Source organism: Pagrus pagrus (assembly GCF_965226575.1).
Source record: "Pagrus pagrus genome assembly, chromosome: 3".
Lineage (NCBI taxonomy): Eukaryota > Metazoa > Chordata > Actinopteri > Spariformes > Sparidae > Pagrus > Pagrus pagrus.
This window is the reverse complement of record NC_140187.1, coordinates 18,598,688-18,615,661: the sequence shown is the minus strand read 5'-3', so window position 1 is coordinate 18,615,661 and position 16,974 is coordinate 18,598,688. Positions and strand designations below refer to the sequence as shown.

General features: G+C 40.3%; 2 protein-coding genes across 4 annotated transcripts; one reads left to right on the top strand and one right to left on the bottom strand.

Moving 5' to 3' along the window:
• Positions 1-1,854: 1,854 nt before the first annotated feature.
• Positions 1,855-16,932, bottom strand: LOC311254749 (RNA-binding protein 5-like). Of its 3 annotated transcripts, XM_084348696.1 has the most exons (26): positions 16,877-16,932; positions 12,466-12,626; positions 10,794-10,845; positions 10,552-10,711; positions 10,289-10,432; positions 9,216-9,285; positions 8,753-8,826; positions 7,906-7,989; positions 7,231-7,291; positions 7,037-7,105; positions 6,786-6,946; positions 6,586-6,683; positions 6,248-6,335; positions 6,020-6,088; positions 5,640-5,712; positions 5,443-5,546; positions 5,224-5,356; positions 5,026-5,123; positions 4,745-4,900; positions 3,591-3,740; positions 3,415-3,492; positions 3,144-3,323; positions 2,890-2,964; positions 2,707-2,807; positions 2,467-2,596; positions 1,855-2,269 (listed from the first exon to the last, which is right to left on the bottom strand). In XM_084348696.1, exons 3-26 carry the CDS (start codon positions 10,808-10,810, stop codon positions 2,144-2,146), a joined length of 2,499 nt encoding a protein of 832 aa, XP_084204822.1. In that variant the 5' UTR covers positions 10,811-10,845; positions 12,466-12,626; positions 16,877-16,932; the 3' UTR covers positions 1,855-2,143. The 3 variants fall into 3 exon arrangements, with proteins under 3 accessions (XP_084204822.1, XP_084204820.1, XP_084204821.1); XM_084348694.1 differs by lacking the exons at positions 12,466-12,626; positions 16,877-16,932 and adding an exon at positions 11,294-11,446; XM_084348695.1 differs by lacking the exons at positions 12,466-12,626; positions 16,877-16,932 and adding an exon at positions 11,330-11,446.
• Positions 12,629-16,710, top strand: emc3 (ER membrane protein complex subunit 3). Its single transcript, XM_084348697.1, has 9 exons — positions 12,629-12,819; positions 13,206-13,377; positions 13,475-13,532; positions 13,688-13,781; positions 14,107-14,211; positions 14,309-14,390; positions 14,518-14,597; positions 15,739-15,821; positions 15,906-16,710. Exons 2-9 carry the CDS (start codon positions 13,223-13,225, stop codon positions 16,032-16,034), a joined length of 786 nt encoding a protein of 261 aa, XP_084204823.1. The 5' UTR covers positions 12,629-12,819; positions 13,206-13,222; the 3' UTR covers positions 16,035-16,710.
• Positions 16,933-16,974: the final 42 nt, after the last annotated feature.

Here is a 16,974-nt window from a genome sequence, read left to right as displayed (position 1 = left end):
GGAATAACACATGAAACGTGCTCATATCATCAGAATAAATACATTTGCTTTAATTATTTATATGCAAAAAAAGTGAGGATTTTGGAAACAAATATGTATGAACTAAATTTTCATATGTGAGAGCACAATTTTAATGGATTAATGGTAATGTATTTTTTTTTTATCATGCTAAATAGTAACTGGTTGATTGTATACCCTCTAAAAGTGACACTGCCCCCTAGTGATGAGGATCAGAGTGAATTTTTGCTTTATACAAGGGGACATCTACACAACAAACACAATCAGACCATAAATAAAGCTTTAAAATAAAGTCTCTCAAATCCTTCACCTGAAACCTGAAACCTGAAACTTGAATTGTACGTCAGAACTGAGGTCTGGATCGTTAAAATGAATGAGAATGGCACCCCACATTACTTTAAATTCACCTCTTTCAACATCAAAGTTGAGAAATTCATCCAAGGAATTAAGGAATGAGCGACCACACTGTTAGTTTTTCCTTACAGAGTGACAGAATTAGGAGCACGCAGCCGTTTAGACGTCAGGAGCGACTGTACTGTATCTTTGTGCCTTCAAACAGCAGTCTGTCCTCAAGCTTTCCCTCGGTTCTTGCAGGAAATAGCAGTGAGATGGAATGACCTGAAGAAACATAGCAAAGATTCTGTGGAGCATCTTCAAAAACACTGTCATTCCCTCTGAAGTGAGAGCTGGTGAAACATGCCAGCCATTAAGCCTCAGGAAAGAGGATATGAAGGCAGCCAAGGGGGCCTGGCAGAAATAATAGACGACAACATATGATGGCTAAGAGATGGAGATGCGGCATAAACAGGGGAGTGTTTTCTACACATATGTTGATGCTCAAGATTGTCTCAGTCTATCTAACATCCCACCTTAATGACTGGACTCAATCTTAATGAAAAGCCAGATCTGTTGTTTGTATCAGGTAGGAGAGATACAAGCCTGTAACACAACAGAGACGAATATAAACCCCATTCTAATCCTCTAAAACTAAAATAAATCATGCACCTTGAATCGACATCAAAACATTTTATAAAAACTGATTTATCATTACAGATTTTGTATAATTAACCTGCACATGTGCAGATAAAATGATATGAGCATTTCTATACACAAGATCAGCTTGTTCAGCCTCTAAGACTCTAAGACAGAGAAGATAAGATGTATAGATAGATAGATAGATAGATATTTGGTCGCAGTAGCTTAGTCCATAGAGACTTGGCAGAGTGGCTGCTTCAAATCCTGCCCTGACGAATCAGTACGGACAGGTACTGGTAGCTGGAGAGGTGCCAGTTCACCTGCTGGGCTCTGCCAAGGTGCCCTTGAGCAAGGCACTGAACCGTTAACTGCTCGGGGAGCCTGATTATAGCGCAGCCCTCTTGCTCTGACATCTCTCCATACACTAACGCATGTGTATAGGTCTTGTTTGCGCATGTTCGTGCATGATGCACCAGTGTGTAAAGAAATAAGTGAATTTCACAAAGAGGGTTAATAAAGTATGCCTTCTTCTTCCTCATAACTCAAAGAGACCATTTTCTAAACCTGCAGACTGGAGCCATGAAATCAACGTGCAGCTCTACGCGGCCGTTTAATGATACAATCTTGACAAGAATCACCACACACGCTGCCAGGTAACTTGGAAGAATGACAGTTTGCTCTCCAGCTCTCAGACCACCTCAACCTTTAGATATTGATCTTAGAGTTCATTAACGTCAATCTCACTTCCATATGGTATACAGCCCAGTAGGCTTATTGAGAAGAAGTTAGCTATTCTTGTCATAACAAGATGTTTCCGGTAAAGGGAGAGAACATGTTGCAGACAATGGTGAAGCACAAAGGTCGGATTTAATTGTCACATTTATTCTTTGGATTTTCACAAAGACAAAACCTCAGCAGGTCCACATAATTTGATGTACAAACACTGTACAGTATTTACATGTTCATTCAACTGAAAACACTTTGGATGACAAAATATGTGGCTATAAAAACAAAACTGCATTTTATATACATAAAAAAAAGAAAAAAAATCACAGTACAGTACAATCTGTGCAGGGGAGGGGGGGTCCTTTTCACAGTAAGATCATTTGGCCACAAATTCAATAGTTCTGATTACTTGTCTCTCTCCAGTTCACTCTATCTCCGTGAAGCGTGAGAACATGGCCTTACGAACAGCATCCTTGTAGGTGTCAGATGCTGAGAGTTCATACGCGCTTCCTTTAATACCCAAGCCTGTGCCCTTGGTCCTTAATGAAGCCTGTGGGGAGAGGCAGAGACGGTCATTAGAGGAGGCAGATTGGACACAGGTCTCCCCTCAGGTAAGAGTGTTAATTGCTTTGTGAGTGGGAAAAAAAACACATTGGCATGCATATTCCATCTGTCAGGAGCTGGTGGGCAGATGAGAGTTTTAATTTCAAGAAAAATGTCAAAAAGAAATGTTGTTGGCCTCCTCACCGTGATGGGAGCGGTGATGCCCTGCTGGTGGCGCCCCAGACCTTTGCCTTCCTGCCAGCCCATTGCTTGCAACATTTTGCTCCCGATATTATCGCTCGTTAGGCCGTCTTTGGTGGGCTGTTCATAGTTTCTGTTGAAGATGAATGACAGGAGATATTAAAATGTTTTAAATTAAAGGTGTTAATCAGGATGATGAGAGTCTGCAGATGATTTGCAGGGCGATTAAAAAGTTCCACTTACACAGTCGGGGTTGGCGGTGGATAGAATCGCTTCTTTGGCGCGGGAGGTTCAGGGACACCGTACTTCTCCCTTCTCTCTGCAGCTCTGTCTCTGTATTTCAGCTGTTAAAATGACCATGAAACTTAATTCAATGTATCCTCCATTGACAATATAACTGATGGGAAAAATCTTGTGCCAAAATACCTCAGTTTCTTTTCTCTCCAGCTCCTCCAGCTCAGCTTCTGTGAGTTTCGATCTTCTCTGAATTTCCAAGTTTTGCTAAAACAAATCAAAAAGCAGCTTTAATTACAAATTCATTTGCAAAGTAAATATCATATTCACATATACTATATCTTAAAGACAGTAGTTTCCTTTTGCATAGAAGCTGAACAGATGGCAGAGCCCGCAATATTCATGGCTACTCGCAGATTAAACGCCTGCTGTGTCACCATTCTCACCTTGTGGAGGTCAGATAGCTGCTGGTGACGCAGCAGAGCCTCCTTGGTGGGGAACTGCCGTCGACACAGCAGGCAAACCATCTTCCTCCAGTCTGTTATTTTTCCATCTTCATAGGCAGCTCGATCTGAGCCGCCCTCTTCTGCATCACCATCTTCGTTGAAAGCAGCAACCAGACCAGTCTATGATATAAAAATGGATAAAAGTGTTATGGGCTTTATTTTTTATTGATAACTGCGGAGTGGGGAAATAAAGCCAAAGGCCTAAACAAACCTTAGCTGAAGTCTCCTGATGCTCTAGGATCTTGAATTGTTCAGTCATGAATGACGGTATGTCAAAGCCTCCTGTATGCTAAAAGGAAGCAACAAATCTCATCAACACATTTTTACATGCAAACTATGTTGTTATAATTGTCCACAACAGAAAGGTTAGTCTGTCATTAGTCTCACCTTTTTCTCAAAGAGAGCAAAACCTGCGTCAGCAGCTGCAGACTCTCTCCTGTCCTCCTCCTTGGACGGTCCTGAGCCTTGGGAACTGCTCTTAAAACTCTCTTTTTGCTTATTGAAGCTTTTTGCCCAACGTTCCATGTCCTTTGCGATCTACAATTGTGTTAAGAACAGATATCATTTAAATGACAAGATATGAACTATCCAGAAACTTGAATTACTGCCTGCGGTTGTATGCCCCTGTGCCCCAGTTGCAGTTGCAGTTCTTGGTGAAATGGAGGTTATCACTGTATTATTATTATTATTGTTATTATTATTATTATGTGTAATTCCAGTGAATCATTTCCTGTCAGAAACATGCCGTCTCCTCTTAGAGGCTATTTTTACAGGCGAGTACAGAGGACTGACGGAGAGCTTCGTCACACGGTACAAAGAACATCAACTGGAGCTTAACATAAGGAAAAACACTGACTACTGCTGATGTCTATTAGTGTCTAAGTTCATTGCAAGAAAAACAAAGTCAAATTCGTTGTATGTGTTCACATGCTTGGCCAGCAAAGCTGATTCTGACAGAACAAGAAGAAGCTAAAAAGTCTTAAACTGGATGCTACACTCACATCTTAAACCCAGCAGCAGGAGAGCTCTACAATCAGCACAGTTTCGAGGTGGGGCACCAAAGATTTGTGTCACCAATTCAGTGTCAAACCAAATGTGAAATATGTTAACAATCTCTTCTGTTCCTGAGTTATAACGTTGAATTACTAAATTTCAAAACTACAGTGAAGTTGGCCGTTGAGGTTTTGGATATAAAATGTCATCACTTCATTCTTTGAGACATTTTCTAAGTGCTGTATCGTAGGCAACTGGACATGTTTCAGTTTCAGTCCAGTTGCCTACGATACAGCACTTGACCTGGATGACTGAGAGCCTTCATCAATATGAGACATTTGTGTGAATTTTTTTCAAAATTACCATAAGAAATATAATCAGGAAATTTAAGGAAATTCCCTCCAGGAGTCCCCGAGATATTTCTTTCACAAGAATGGGACATACGGACGGATAGATAATCCCAAATAACATAACGCCTCAGCCTACAACTGGTGCAGAGGCATAAAACCTTTAGCAAAAACAAACAAGAACAAAAAAGTAGCATTAACCTGCTGTGCAGACTTGCTTTTGGGCTTCTCTTTTTTTTCCCGCGGCTCTTTTGCCAGTTGCTCTGTGCCTGTGTCTGATTCAGCCAGTGCAGGGACGTACATCTGCTTTTCACTGTCCCAGTAGAGGTACTGCTGAGACTCAGAGTTATAGTAGTACTGTGGATGACACGCACAAGTGAAACTTTATAAAGTGTATGAACAGGTTTAGAAAACTATTACATACAATTTCATAATGTTTGGCAGGATATTCTGTACATATATTGAGATGAGAGAATTCTTACTTGGCTGCTGGGATCGTAGTACAGGCCGGTCTGTGGATCGTAATAGTAACCTGAAGCCTCATCATACTGGTATGTGGAGGTGTCAGGGGCAACAACAGCTACAAAGAGAGGCGCATATGAAACAAATGGTTTTTTTTTAAAAAACACATAAATTTGATCTACGGTCGATCTACTCATTCTGTAACTAACTGATCTCACCTGTTGTGTTAGTAGTTGAGGCAGCAGAGGTAGTAGTTGCAACAGTGGTAGCTGCTGGTGTTACCAGTGATGCAGCGCAGACACTCACAGCAGTCTGATGTGCTGCATCGACAGGCCTCACTAACTGTTGTGACTGAAAGTGAGGAGATTTTGCATTCACCATACAACACAAGTCGTTGCGTTTGCAGTACAAGTATGCCATATAAACACACCATCTACCTGTATGGCAGGCTGGCTGATAACGACAGGCTGGTAAAGTTGAGGTGTCTGGGATATGACGACACCTGTGGCTACAGGGAGCAGTGTCTTCATTTCTGGAGCAGCTAAGGACAGTTGGTGATGATAAAATTAGCAATCTAAAATCTAAAATGATGTTTTAGTACTCTATTCTCTGAGTGAGTGACAGCTTAAATTACCTCCGAGCAATCCATCTCCAACAACAGGAGCCAATCCTTCAGGCTGCTGCTGCCATGACTGATAATTCGGTCCCTGCATCAGAGGGAACAGCTGTTACATCAGTCATCATTACTGTTATCATTATTATCATAACTTTTATTCAAGCAGGAAATGATCGTATGTAGATTACAACACATTTAAAACAATAAAAATCACAATAAATATAAAACAATAGAGGTAAAATGTATTCAAATAATAGCACCTACATCGGTAATACTCACTGTATATTTAAAAAGATTTAAAGTAATTTAAAAAATGTATTTAAACATCTACATACATACTGTTTAATATCTTTGAAAGATGGATAAAGTCAGTGTCACACAATAGTCTACTAACTGACCTGTGTTTGCTGTGCATAACCCTCCGGAAGAGTAATGTAGTCAGAGGTGGTAGCTGAAGCTTGCTGTAGCTAAAGACAATACAGGGATGACAGCAAAGTCAGTAACAACATACAAGAACCCCAATCTACACATGCCAAGTTGCATGTATTCCAAGTTGCATAACCAGTATTCTGCAACAAATTTAAATTACTTAGAAATACAAGATGGCACAAGTAAAAACCTGATACCTGGCTGGATGACCACTGAGCTGCAGCTATGGCTGTGCTGGCAACAGAGAGAACATTGGCTCTGACTCCATCAGGCTGCGCTGAGTCTCTGGACAGGATACAGAGCGATTAGTTAAACCTTCATTGTAGAACATACAGGATAAAAATCTGTCATTTATTGGCTCCAAATTTTAGACAAAAGTGAACCAATTATATTCTATTTTAGTGCACAACAAAACAAATGAATTATAATATCTATCTGGGAATAAAACTTCCAACATGATGCAGTTCCCACAGTGCAGAGCTTTCATGCACATTATTCATAGAAAACTGAATAAAACTGTAGGTGTGTGACTCACTTCCTTGCACTCTTGGCATAATCCACACCGATTGTTTTCCCATCCAGTTTCAGTGGCGGCTGAAGGCCCTGGAGAGCAGCGAGCAGCTGAGAAGCCTCCTGTACAAGAAGTGAAAACGTAAGATTATCAAATGTATTCACCCCAAATGTAAACATTCTGACTTACATCATGACCACATGTTAACTACAGGAATAACAAACCAAGGGAGACGAGAGCTGAACAAAGGCAAAGCCTCTATTCTGTCCTGTGTGCTTGTCTTTGATGAGGCGGATGTTGCCCGCTGACAGGTTGGCGTAGGAGGCCAGCATGTTCAAAATTCCATCCACGGTTGAAAGAGGGGCAATGTTTCTCAAAATTAGTGCTGCGAACACAAAAAAAGTACAAACTAGATGTAGAATATGTTTAGGGAAAGAATGTAATATTGCAATAGGTGGTTAAAGAACACACTCACTGTCTCCATTGTGATCTCCTTGTTGTTGAGACTCTGCATTTGAACCACTTCGTCCCGGTGACTCTCTGTCTATACTCAGCAAAGACAAAGTACAGTGACGTGCAGGTTACAATTAGGCGGTGCAAGCCACAATAACAGAGTCAAAGATATACAATAAAAAATAAAATACGCTTTATTTTGTTGAAGTGACTCACCAACTTTAACTGCTCCACACCTGAAACACTTCAGCTTCTTGCGGAAATTGTACACACCACACTGTGACAAACAAATGACAATGTTTTTTCGTTTATGATCTTTATTTTAAAAAAAAGGGAAAAAAAAAAAAAGATTCCTCATTTTCTGGGAATACAGTGAAGTACTTAGAGCACACATGCACTTTTGTCATCGTCATACTAGCACTACTTTTACAGCCCACGTTGAGTCCATTTGCAACAGGCCTACTTGTTAAACCTGTACTTAATTCATGTTATCACATATTGTATTTTTGTTTTTGATTCTTTTTTTGTACTTTTTACATTGATTGTAAAGGTCTAGGGTGTAGGATTTAATGGAATCTAGCAATGTGGGGATCAGATTGCAACCAACTGAACACCCCTCGCCTCACTTTCCCCGACAGTGTCCACAAAAATGCAAAAAGCACAAATGGCCCTCTCTCGAGTGAGTGTTCAGTTTGTCTGTTCTGGGCTACTGTACTCACTACCTCTTAAAATATCAAAGGCTCATTCTAAGGTACTCTGGTTCTTTTTGACTACTCATTACTCCACACCTCTTCTATGTTTCCTGTTTTTGTTGTTGCATTTCTTTTTTATTTGGGTGAACTGTGCAAACGGAAAATAAAGTTTGTTGAACTAGTTAGAAATGATACTCACTGCAGTGCAAAGCCAGTTTTCAACGTTCTGTCTCCTGTTGCTGTAGTGCAGCGCAATGCTTTTCCCCTGGATCACCAGCTTGTTCTGCGAAGTCAAACGTCACCAATTATTTCAAATTCTGACATGTTTGTGCCAATGAGGCAGGTAAGGTCCTGCTGCTACCCCACCCCATGAGTGAGAGCAGCTGGAACGGGAAAGAGTGGCTAGGCTTTACACTCGTTGCTTCGGTAGAGTGTCTCAGGGAGTAAAATAGGAACAGAGGCAGAAAGAAGTTCAGAGAGACAGCTGCTGTTCTGTGTATGAGGGAATGAGTTCTCAAAAGAAAGAAAAAAAAAAGGTCCTTAGTGTTTGGGAACGGAGTGCTGCCAGCTCGTCCCTGTCTCACTCCAGTCTTCGGATTTTAAATGGAGATGAGAAAATATCCCAAGTGACTGAGCTGGAGCAGAATGTGCTATGGACTACTTGGGCCACTCTGTGAACAGGAAGTATACTCTTGATAAGGAGAAGCAAAAGACTCATTCAGTATTTGCTGCACTGTATCTCTGTTGAAATTTGTAACAGAACTAAAGATTTCAATGCAATTTCCAAGAGCAAAAACCTTTATAATGTGAATTCACAGCAAACATAAAGCTAAGCAGTTGACAGACTTTCATTCTAGCTGGAAAAACTTCTGTACACTTAAAAAATAATCTCCAAGTGTGTGAAATCAAAAATATTTACCTAACAGTTTTAAGCTCTGTATAATGCAAATACTGCTTATCTCTCAAAAGATCAGTCACTCATGTGTCGGTTAATTGGGGCTCTAATCTCCAAGAGTAATTCTAAACTTGGTGATTGTTGAGGCAACCTGATTGGTCTCCATCCATCGGGTAGAATCTTGCAAGCGATAAAACTCCACGAAGGCGAAACCTCGGCTTATACCTAGAGACAGTATTCAAATATAGACGGGAGGCGTGTTAGTTAGAATGCTTTGGTGCAACATTTAAACTCACAAAGGGCTTGTAAAGTCCGATTCAACTACAAACTGGAGTCGGGAAGGGTGCTTACAAGGTCAAGGGCATGGTGATACACTTTTTTTATTATTATGGCATCTAAAGTCTGTACAAAAATAGTAGAGATATAGTACATACAGTTTCCTCCTTACCTGGCCATATCATCAAAACCAGACAATCTATGTGACACAAAGGATCCTCTGACAGTTGTTATAAGAAGCTTTTTTCTCAGGGACTTTGATAAAAGAGGAAAAGTGGATCATATAAGACAGAGCATGGCGGTGAATGTGAGACACTCTTCTGAACAGCAGCACTCACCTCTTCTTTTCCTCATCAAGCGAATTTCCACAGGTTGGGGCCCCTCCAGCTGCTCTAGTGCTGAGCGGATCTGGAAAATGGAGGCGGGCAGAGGATCAAATTAATCTGAATACAAAAGCTTTTCAAAGCAGTACACAATCATCAGCCAACACTGTCAAAATTTCTGCCAATTTCTCAATTTTTAGAAACACTCAGCTGCCTCTTCCATACTAGTTAGTCGGAGCACAAAAAGTAGTTGGAACTAACACTCTTAACAACCTCCTCAACCATAAAAATTGCCTGAACAGACTGTCAGAGGTTATGGTAACACCGGATCGAATGATCAAACCTCCCACAATCAGCTGCTTGATGGCAATCATGCCAGACCAAGTGTTTCTTCAGATTAGGTCAGTTAAAGTAGATCGGTGCAGAAGCTGCCTCTGAATTTTTACAACTTACACTTGGTTATCAAGTATGACTGATTCCAGGTCAGATCACAGATTTGAATGTTACCTTTAGAGCTGACTTCTTGCCTCCTCCCTGCCTGTAGTACAACTGCACTCTTTACAAGCCATTTGCAGGTCCTTGTGAAAAATGTACTGGGGGCAGCAGCTCTACCTTAGTGGTGGTGCAGTTTTACCCTTAAAAGGCATCAGTGGTAAGATACTGCAGAAAAGGAAACTTCCAAATTTTTTTAAAAAAGATGGCAACCCTCCTTAGATTACTTTATTTCTTTGGAAATACTGATCACCTGACTGATCACCTCCCTTATATTCTCTTTCTGCTCTTTTTCTTTCAGCCTCTCTCCTTCTTTTCAGAAGGTTCAGAGTCGTTTTACTTTACTGATGTCATTGCTGTTGCTTTTTCTGTCTATTTGCTCTTTGTGTGCTGAAAAAGAGAGATTCGTAGTGGAGTGTTGGTCCCAGAATGTGAGTATTTTGTCCTCTCTGACTCCCTGTCCTCTCCTGACTTGGAAATTGGAGATGTGATGCCCTTTCATGTTTTTTTAATTAGATCAAAGGGAGGTGTAAGATAGTATTTAATATTGTATGTAATAAAGGTAAGGATCTGAAAAAGGCATCATTGACACTTACATCATCCTCTATAACATTAAGAGGGAGACCCCTCAGCATAATAGTCTTGCTCTCCTCCTCTGGTTCCATGTTGTAGTGGTGGTCTGGATAATCCCCATCATATTCATCATCAGATCTGTCACTATTGCGTCGTTTTCGACCCCTCTGTTGCAGACAAAGAAAAAAACATTGCTGTTATTATTAAACTAAAAACTGCAATGCTTTGTTTTCTACGAGAGGTGTAAACATAACATGAGCTTACAAAGGTCTTCCTAAACACTCACCTCTGGACTGTCTCTGTCTCTCCGCTCTCTGTGTCTATCATCACCCCAACGCTGATCATAATCCCTCTCCACGTCTCTGCCCCTTCGTCTGTCATGCCATTCTGGATCATCCCTCCACCCGTCAGAACTGTATCTTCCACTGCGTTCACCACGACTGAGCCTGAAACAGAAAGTGAGTGCAGGTGAAATACAGGAATAGACTGAACATGAGACACTTCTAGGTTGGATTATGTTTGTCTTACCTTTTATCAGCTCCCATGGTTTAGTGAAGAGGGCACACGCTTGATCAAGGATCTTTATAGAAACGTGAAAACATCTTTAAGCAATGAATCAATAGTCGTCAGTTAGGTGTTTGACCTCAGCCAGAGAAAACCTCTGATATATTTACAGAAATCAACAAAGGGATACTTTGAGCCTTGACTTGCATACAGTAGTTCAGTTAACTTATGGGGGGCTGAGGTCAAATGATGCCAAGAAAATGATAACACACCCCTGATTTTAAACGACTAATACAAAAACACTAAATAAATAATTCTGCTTCAGATGGAGGTGAACCTCAGTTACAACAGGTCTACTATTTTAACAGCGACTGTCCTGCAGAAACAGGCAGCAAGCAGCCACTTTAGCTATGCGTCTTAGCTTTGACGTTGTGATGGATATATGGGACAGCTAGCATAAAAAACTTAAAGCATACGTTAGCCGAAATATAAAATAAATCACCGAGTTATTTCGTGTTACATACCTTTAAATTACAAAGCTTGGTAGTTGTGATAATTACCTGATAATAGAGGGTTTCTAGAAGGTTTCTGAGCTGTTCCGGTCAGTCAGCTGAAGACTCTTCCTCTTCTCTTAATAGCCGTTAGCTAACAGGCTAATAGCGCATTACCGCCACCTAGTGGTGTGGATGGGAATGGGGCGGATACACAGTACAGTGTGGTCTTGCTGATAAAATATTAAAAAATGAAAAACAACCAAATAACTAATCTGGCAGGAATAATAATCAGAAGTGCAACATTAATTACTTTCTTTTTTTGCCATCATGCATCATATTTTGTTTTGTGCTATTTGTTTTGTAACTCTGTATCCCTGTTAAATGACTCTAATCTACTGTCCTTAAAATATAGAGATATCACAAAATAACATACAATTGTGCAATAATATGTAAGAAATTATATGACTGTCAAATATAAATCTACACAGGCTGTTTACATTGTAATAAGCAGTTTACAGTATCAGTTTGAGGTGCCTTCACATACCTGGTCAATAAATCTGATCAAAAGAAAGTCAGAAAAACTTAAATAAATACTTGTCCTCCACCTGGTCACATGACAAGTAGGCTCCTTCCTGCTCCCCATGTCTTCCCAACAATCATTCAATTTTATATAGATGACACTTTTCTCTAGTTTTCTGATGTTATTGTTTGTTTCAGTATGATACAACTCTGCATTATTATTATTATTATCCAGCATTCATCATCTGCATGTCTGTATGCCTTTACAATCATGAAGATGCTTTGACTTCCACGATTAACAATGGGGATGCTTGATGTGGTAAAGAGAAATCCTAGTGATTATTTTTGACAGATATTGTGATATGATTAGTTGGACGGATTATTTTCTACACACAAATATGAAAAACATGATGATGGGACATTTGTTCTGTAGGCCAGAGCATGTCTGCAACACACTGTACTTTATTATATCTGTCACACATTTAACCTTGATCCAAAAAAATGCAGCTTCTTTTGTTATTTTTTTTTATTTTGATCGTATTTCGATTCATTGTGCATCCAAAACTTCAAACAAAATTGTTCAAATTTAAGAGCCACTAAATCAAGTCATTGTAAATGCTATTCCTCATGTCTTTTGTTCTCAGAGTGTAGTAAACACCCTGCAATACGTCACCTAGTGTCACCTGTGCAGTCAGCCCTGAGTGCTGCCATGGACCACATCACAGGCAGGAGGGACCCCGGCTGCTGGCCCCGGACGGACGCTTCCCCCCATCACCGCAGGGTGGCGCTGCAGTCCCGGTGAGATGCGGATGAGCGGCCGAAGCAAAAAAATCTGCTCTCATCCCTGGAGACAACACCACAGCGCAATGGCCGTGTTAGTGGATGCGAGCTGTTGAATAGTGTATAATTTATTTAACTACCTCACGTAGCGCATGTTTTGCGTCTATCGCAGCTGGGAAAAACACTGCAGGTGGTGGTCGCTGCGCTAAGACGACTCGCCCGCTCCCACCGACTGTGACCCGGGCATCAGGAAGAAGGTAGCCAGCTGGCTAACGTTAACGTTAGCGAGCCATTAGCATCGGTTGTGTTAATGTGCGGTAGCTTCACACGTCGTTGCTACTGGTTCATTAAAGAAACGGGTCGTTTCCACTTTGTGAAGTGGAGCTTAAATCATCTTAGGTTGTTTAACGCTAGTTCATTAGCTTGATACCTGTTATTAGCTGACGTTACCTTAATGACGCTGGTTAGCTAAGCTAGCTATATGGACTGAGTGACAGCCCATCCCTCTGTGGTGTCGGTGCTCAGTCGCAGCTTGAAATAAAGCTTCTAGTAAACTATAACAAAGCAGTCCTCATTCTGGTTAGACGAATACAAAGCCATGTTAAAAAAATAAGTGTTTCTCGCTGTGTGTTTGACTCCTCAGTTCATCCACCAGGCTGCATGGCTGAACCGGAGCTTCTGTTGGACTCCAATATCCGACTCTGGGTGGTGTTGCCCATTGTCTTCATCACCTTTTTTGTCGGGGTCATCCGTCATTATGTGTCCATCCTTCTTCAGAGTGACAAGAAGCTGACGTTAGAACAGGTTTCTGACAGGTATGTACTCTTCAAATGAAAGGGGGGACCATATTGTAGAAACAATTGCAATTTATTTGAATGAATTAATGTGTTCATGCTCAATCTCCCAACACAGCCAGGTTCTGATTCGGAGCCGAATCCTGAGAGAAAATGGAAAATACATTCCCAAACAGGTAGAGAGTCCTTCTTTACATTGTTTCATACATAGTGTTCTTCACCAGATGATTTCTCCAACTCATCTAAACATTATTGTCTAAAATATAGGCAATAAAACAACACTGGACATTGTAAATTGTGGTATGTTACTGAATAACTGTCTTTGTTTTAGTCATTTTTGATGAGGAAGTTCTACTTCAATAATCAAGAAGATGGATTTTTCAAGAAGACCAAAAGAAAGGTTGTTCCACCATCTCCAATGACAGGTAATCCTTGTTTATTTACAGGATGTGAGGATGTTATCTTCACTGTTGTGACCCTCCATATGGAAGCCCGTTTAAAAGAAAAATGCATGTGTCATCTAAATAGTTGAATTTGCAAAAGTGTAAACAGTGTAGAGTAACAGATTTGCAGGGCTGTCATCTTGTCAGCGCTGGCATTTCTTTATCTCTTTCCTTGATTATTACAAATATGTCCAGAACAGCTTAAAGGAGATGAAATACTTCCCTGTATGAGAGTCCAGTTTGCAGGTATTTATCACTTTATCTCTTTATTTATTTGCATTTTGTTTCACACTGTGTCTTCTAACAGATCCCAGCATGTTGACTGACATGATGAAGGGAAATGTCACCAACGTGCTTCCTATGATCCTCATCGGAGGCTGGATCAACTGGACCTTTTCAGGATTCGTAACAAGTAATGCTCTCACTCTGTTGCAGCTTGTAAATATATATTACAGATGATATTGTTCTGATAGAAATACATTGATTCCTTCCTGTGCTGTTTCCCACAGCTAAGGTTCCCTTCCCTCTCACTCTGCGCTTCAAGCCCATGCTGCAGCAAGGAATAGAGCTGCTCTCACTGGATGCCTCCTGGTAAACAAATATATCAAGATGCATGGAGATAAACTGCATTAGTCATTGTGTATTAATATCAAGATGTTTAAGCTAGTTTATGACTGTCTTGTTAATTGGTTTGTTTGTTTGTCCATTTATCATCCAGGGTGAGTTCAGCGTCATGGTATTTCCTCAACGTGTTTGGACTACGGAGCATGTACTCGTTAATTCTGGGCCAAGATAATGGTAATTGTAGTTCATGTTAAGATAATTTTGAGTGTTGATGATGTTATGAAAATGCTTCATATACTAAGGTTCACAATAGTGACTACAGCCTTATCGTAGTAATTTTCTTTGGTGGACTCTTGATAATATTGTTCAGTTGACCATTAGTTTTTAATGTTGATAATAATCCTATACACAGGAATATGAACATGAAAACAATATCCAGTTTTAGTAAACAGAATCTGAGAGTAGTTGCATTTGAAGGTTTAGCTGTAGATAAATCTGAGCCAGTGATTTTTAAAAATCAATTAATAGAGCTCTATGTAACATTTTTTAGCATTTTACATCTATTAATTATCTTTAACAAGCCTGTGGATGATATTTTGAAGTTGTTAAATGCTGCTGGACTGTGGATTTCTTTGTGAAGGACCCGGGTCTGATTTACCGCGCAATCAAAGGATGTGACTTTATGCACGTTCTCAAGTGTCTTGTCTCAGCGCCTCCCTCTGCTTCGCTAACAGACAGCAGCAGTAGCTAACGTTAGTTTAGAAATGGAGTCCGCTTACAAAAACTAACGACCGGCCTCCAGCACAACACAGAAGCTCAACAGAGCCCCTTTGACATTATTAGTATCGTACTATTTTGTACAATAAGACTCCAGTGGTGACTGTGTGGGACTGTTTCCAGCTTGTGCGATCCAAACATTTCCAGAGTGTTGTAAATTTAAAAAACATAAATGGTATCAGATTCAAAATTCACTATATGTTCTTATCTAAAGAAATATTCTGCTTTAATCTATATTTGTTGCCATTTAGCCTTTCAAAAACATAACTTTCATTCTGGTCAAAAAACAGTTTGCTCTCTTTCTTGCTATACAAAAAGGGAGGCATGGACCCGTATTAACAAGGTGGTCTACTAGCAATCTGACAGCCCCATAAATTATATTTATATAACTACAATAACAAATAATCTGTTCTTGACTACAACACTTTAATAATAAGTTTCTTTTTCTGACATTCGGACATTTTAAACTTGATTTGGAAACCTTAATAAAAGCTTTAATGTTATTACAGTTTAAATAAAGCATGTGTCTTTGGTTAATTCAGTAATGCAATATATATGGTTTGCATTCAGATAATTATCTATCCCTCAACCCCCACAGGTGCAGATCAGTCGAGGATCATGCAGGAGCAGATGAGCGGTGCTGCCATGGCCATGCCTGCAGATACAAATAAAGCTTTCAAGGTACGTCATGTAGTTTCGGCATAATGCATTAATGAGGGTGGGTTTTGCTTTGTTGTTCATGTGATGTCTGTCCTTGGATTTCAGGCTGAGTGGGAGGCACTGGAACTGACTGACCATCAGTGGGCGCTGGAGAGTGTAGAGGAGGACCTGATGAGCAGAGAGCTGGACTTTGACGGCATGTTTAGCAAGGAGCTGCCGAGCGGCATCTTCTGATAGCCCGCTCACTTCTACTCGGAGCCTTCGATTTGAATTTTTTGATCATTGCAGGGATTTGTTTTTGAGAGATGGGACAAATCCCTTCATGTTATGCAAAGTTTACATTCACTTATTTGTGGTCCTTGTCTTTTCACATGTATCACCTTTCCATTCCTGTCTATAAAACATCTGAAACGACTTCAAATACACTGGTTCTGCTGCTGTCTCATGCAAATTAGGGAGCATTGCTTTGTTATCTCACCTTTTAGACGGGGAGACTTTTGGGAGAAATTGAGTGTATTTTGCTTATTGAAATGCATTATTATTAGCTTGCTAACTGTATGCCATTAGGTAATAGGAAATTAACTACCTAGTGCTTCTTTTTTTTCTTATGTCATGCGCAGCTAGACCAGCTGTCTCAATTTTCATGTATGTGTTTTAAAAAAATAGGGCACTACCATTTTCCAGGTCTGAATGATGTCTATTTAATTATACTTTAACAGTCTTTAATGACTCCTTTGTTAGATCATAGGTCAACTGTTCTGTGTCAGCTGGAAGCAGGCCCAGAACTGATTAGTTGTTGGCAGCGAACATGTTTGTGTGACTGAAATATTGTTTTTAAAGTATGTAGACAGTTTATTTTGTAATGCAACTCCCCTGTGTTTTGTACAGCATAAAGCCTGTTTTGACTAAACACTTGGTTCATCATTTGTGGCAGTGCACCCCAAATTAGTTTCTCATATTCATTATTATGCACACGAGTCATTTGACTAATATCGCAGCCAGCAGTCACACACACGTCCCTGGAGAGGATGCTCTGAGCTCATAACACTAAACGGATGTTTTTGTAGAGTACCCACCTTCTGGTACAGTGATTGCATGGCACAGTCCTGTCCTGTGACTGGTGTGGCGGTGGCGATGCTGCAGCAGCTCTCCTCTGATCGTAGAGGAAGAAGGT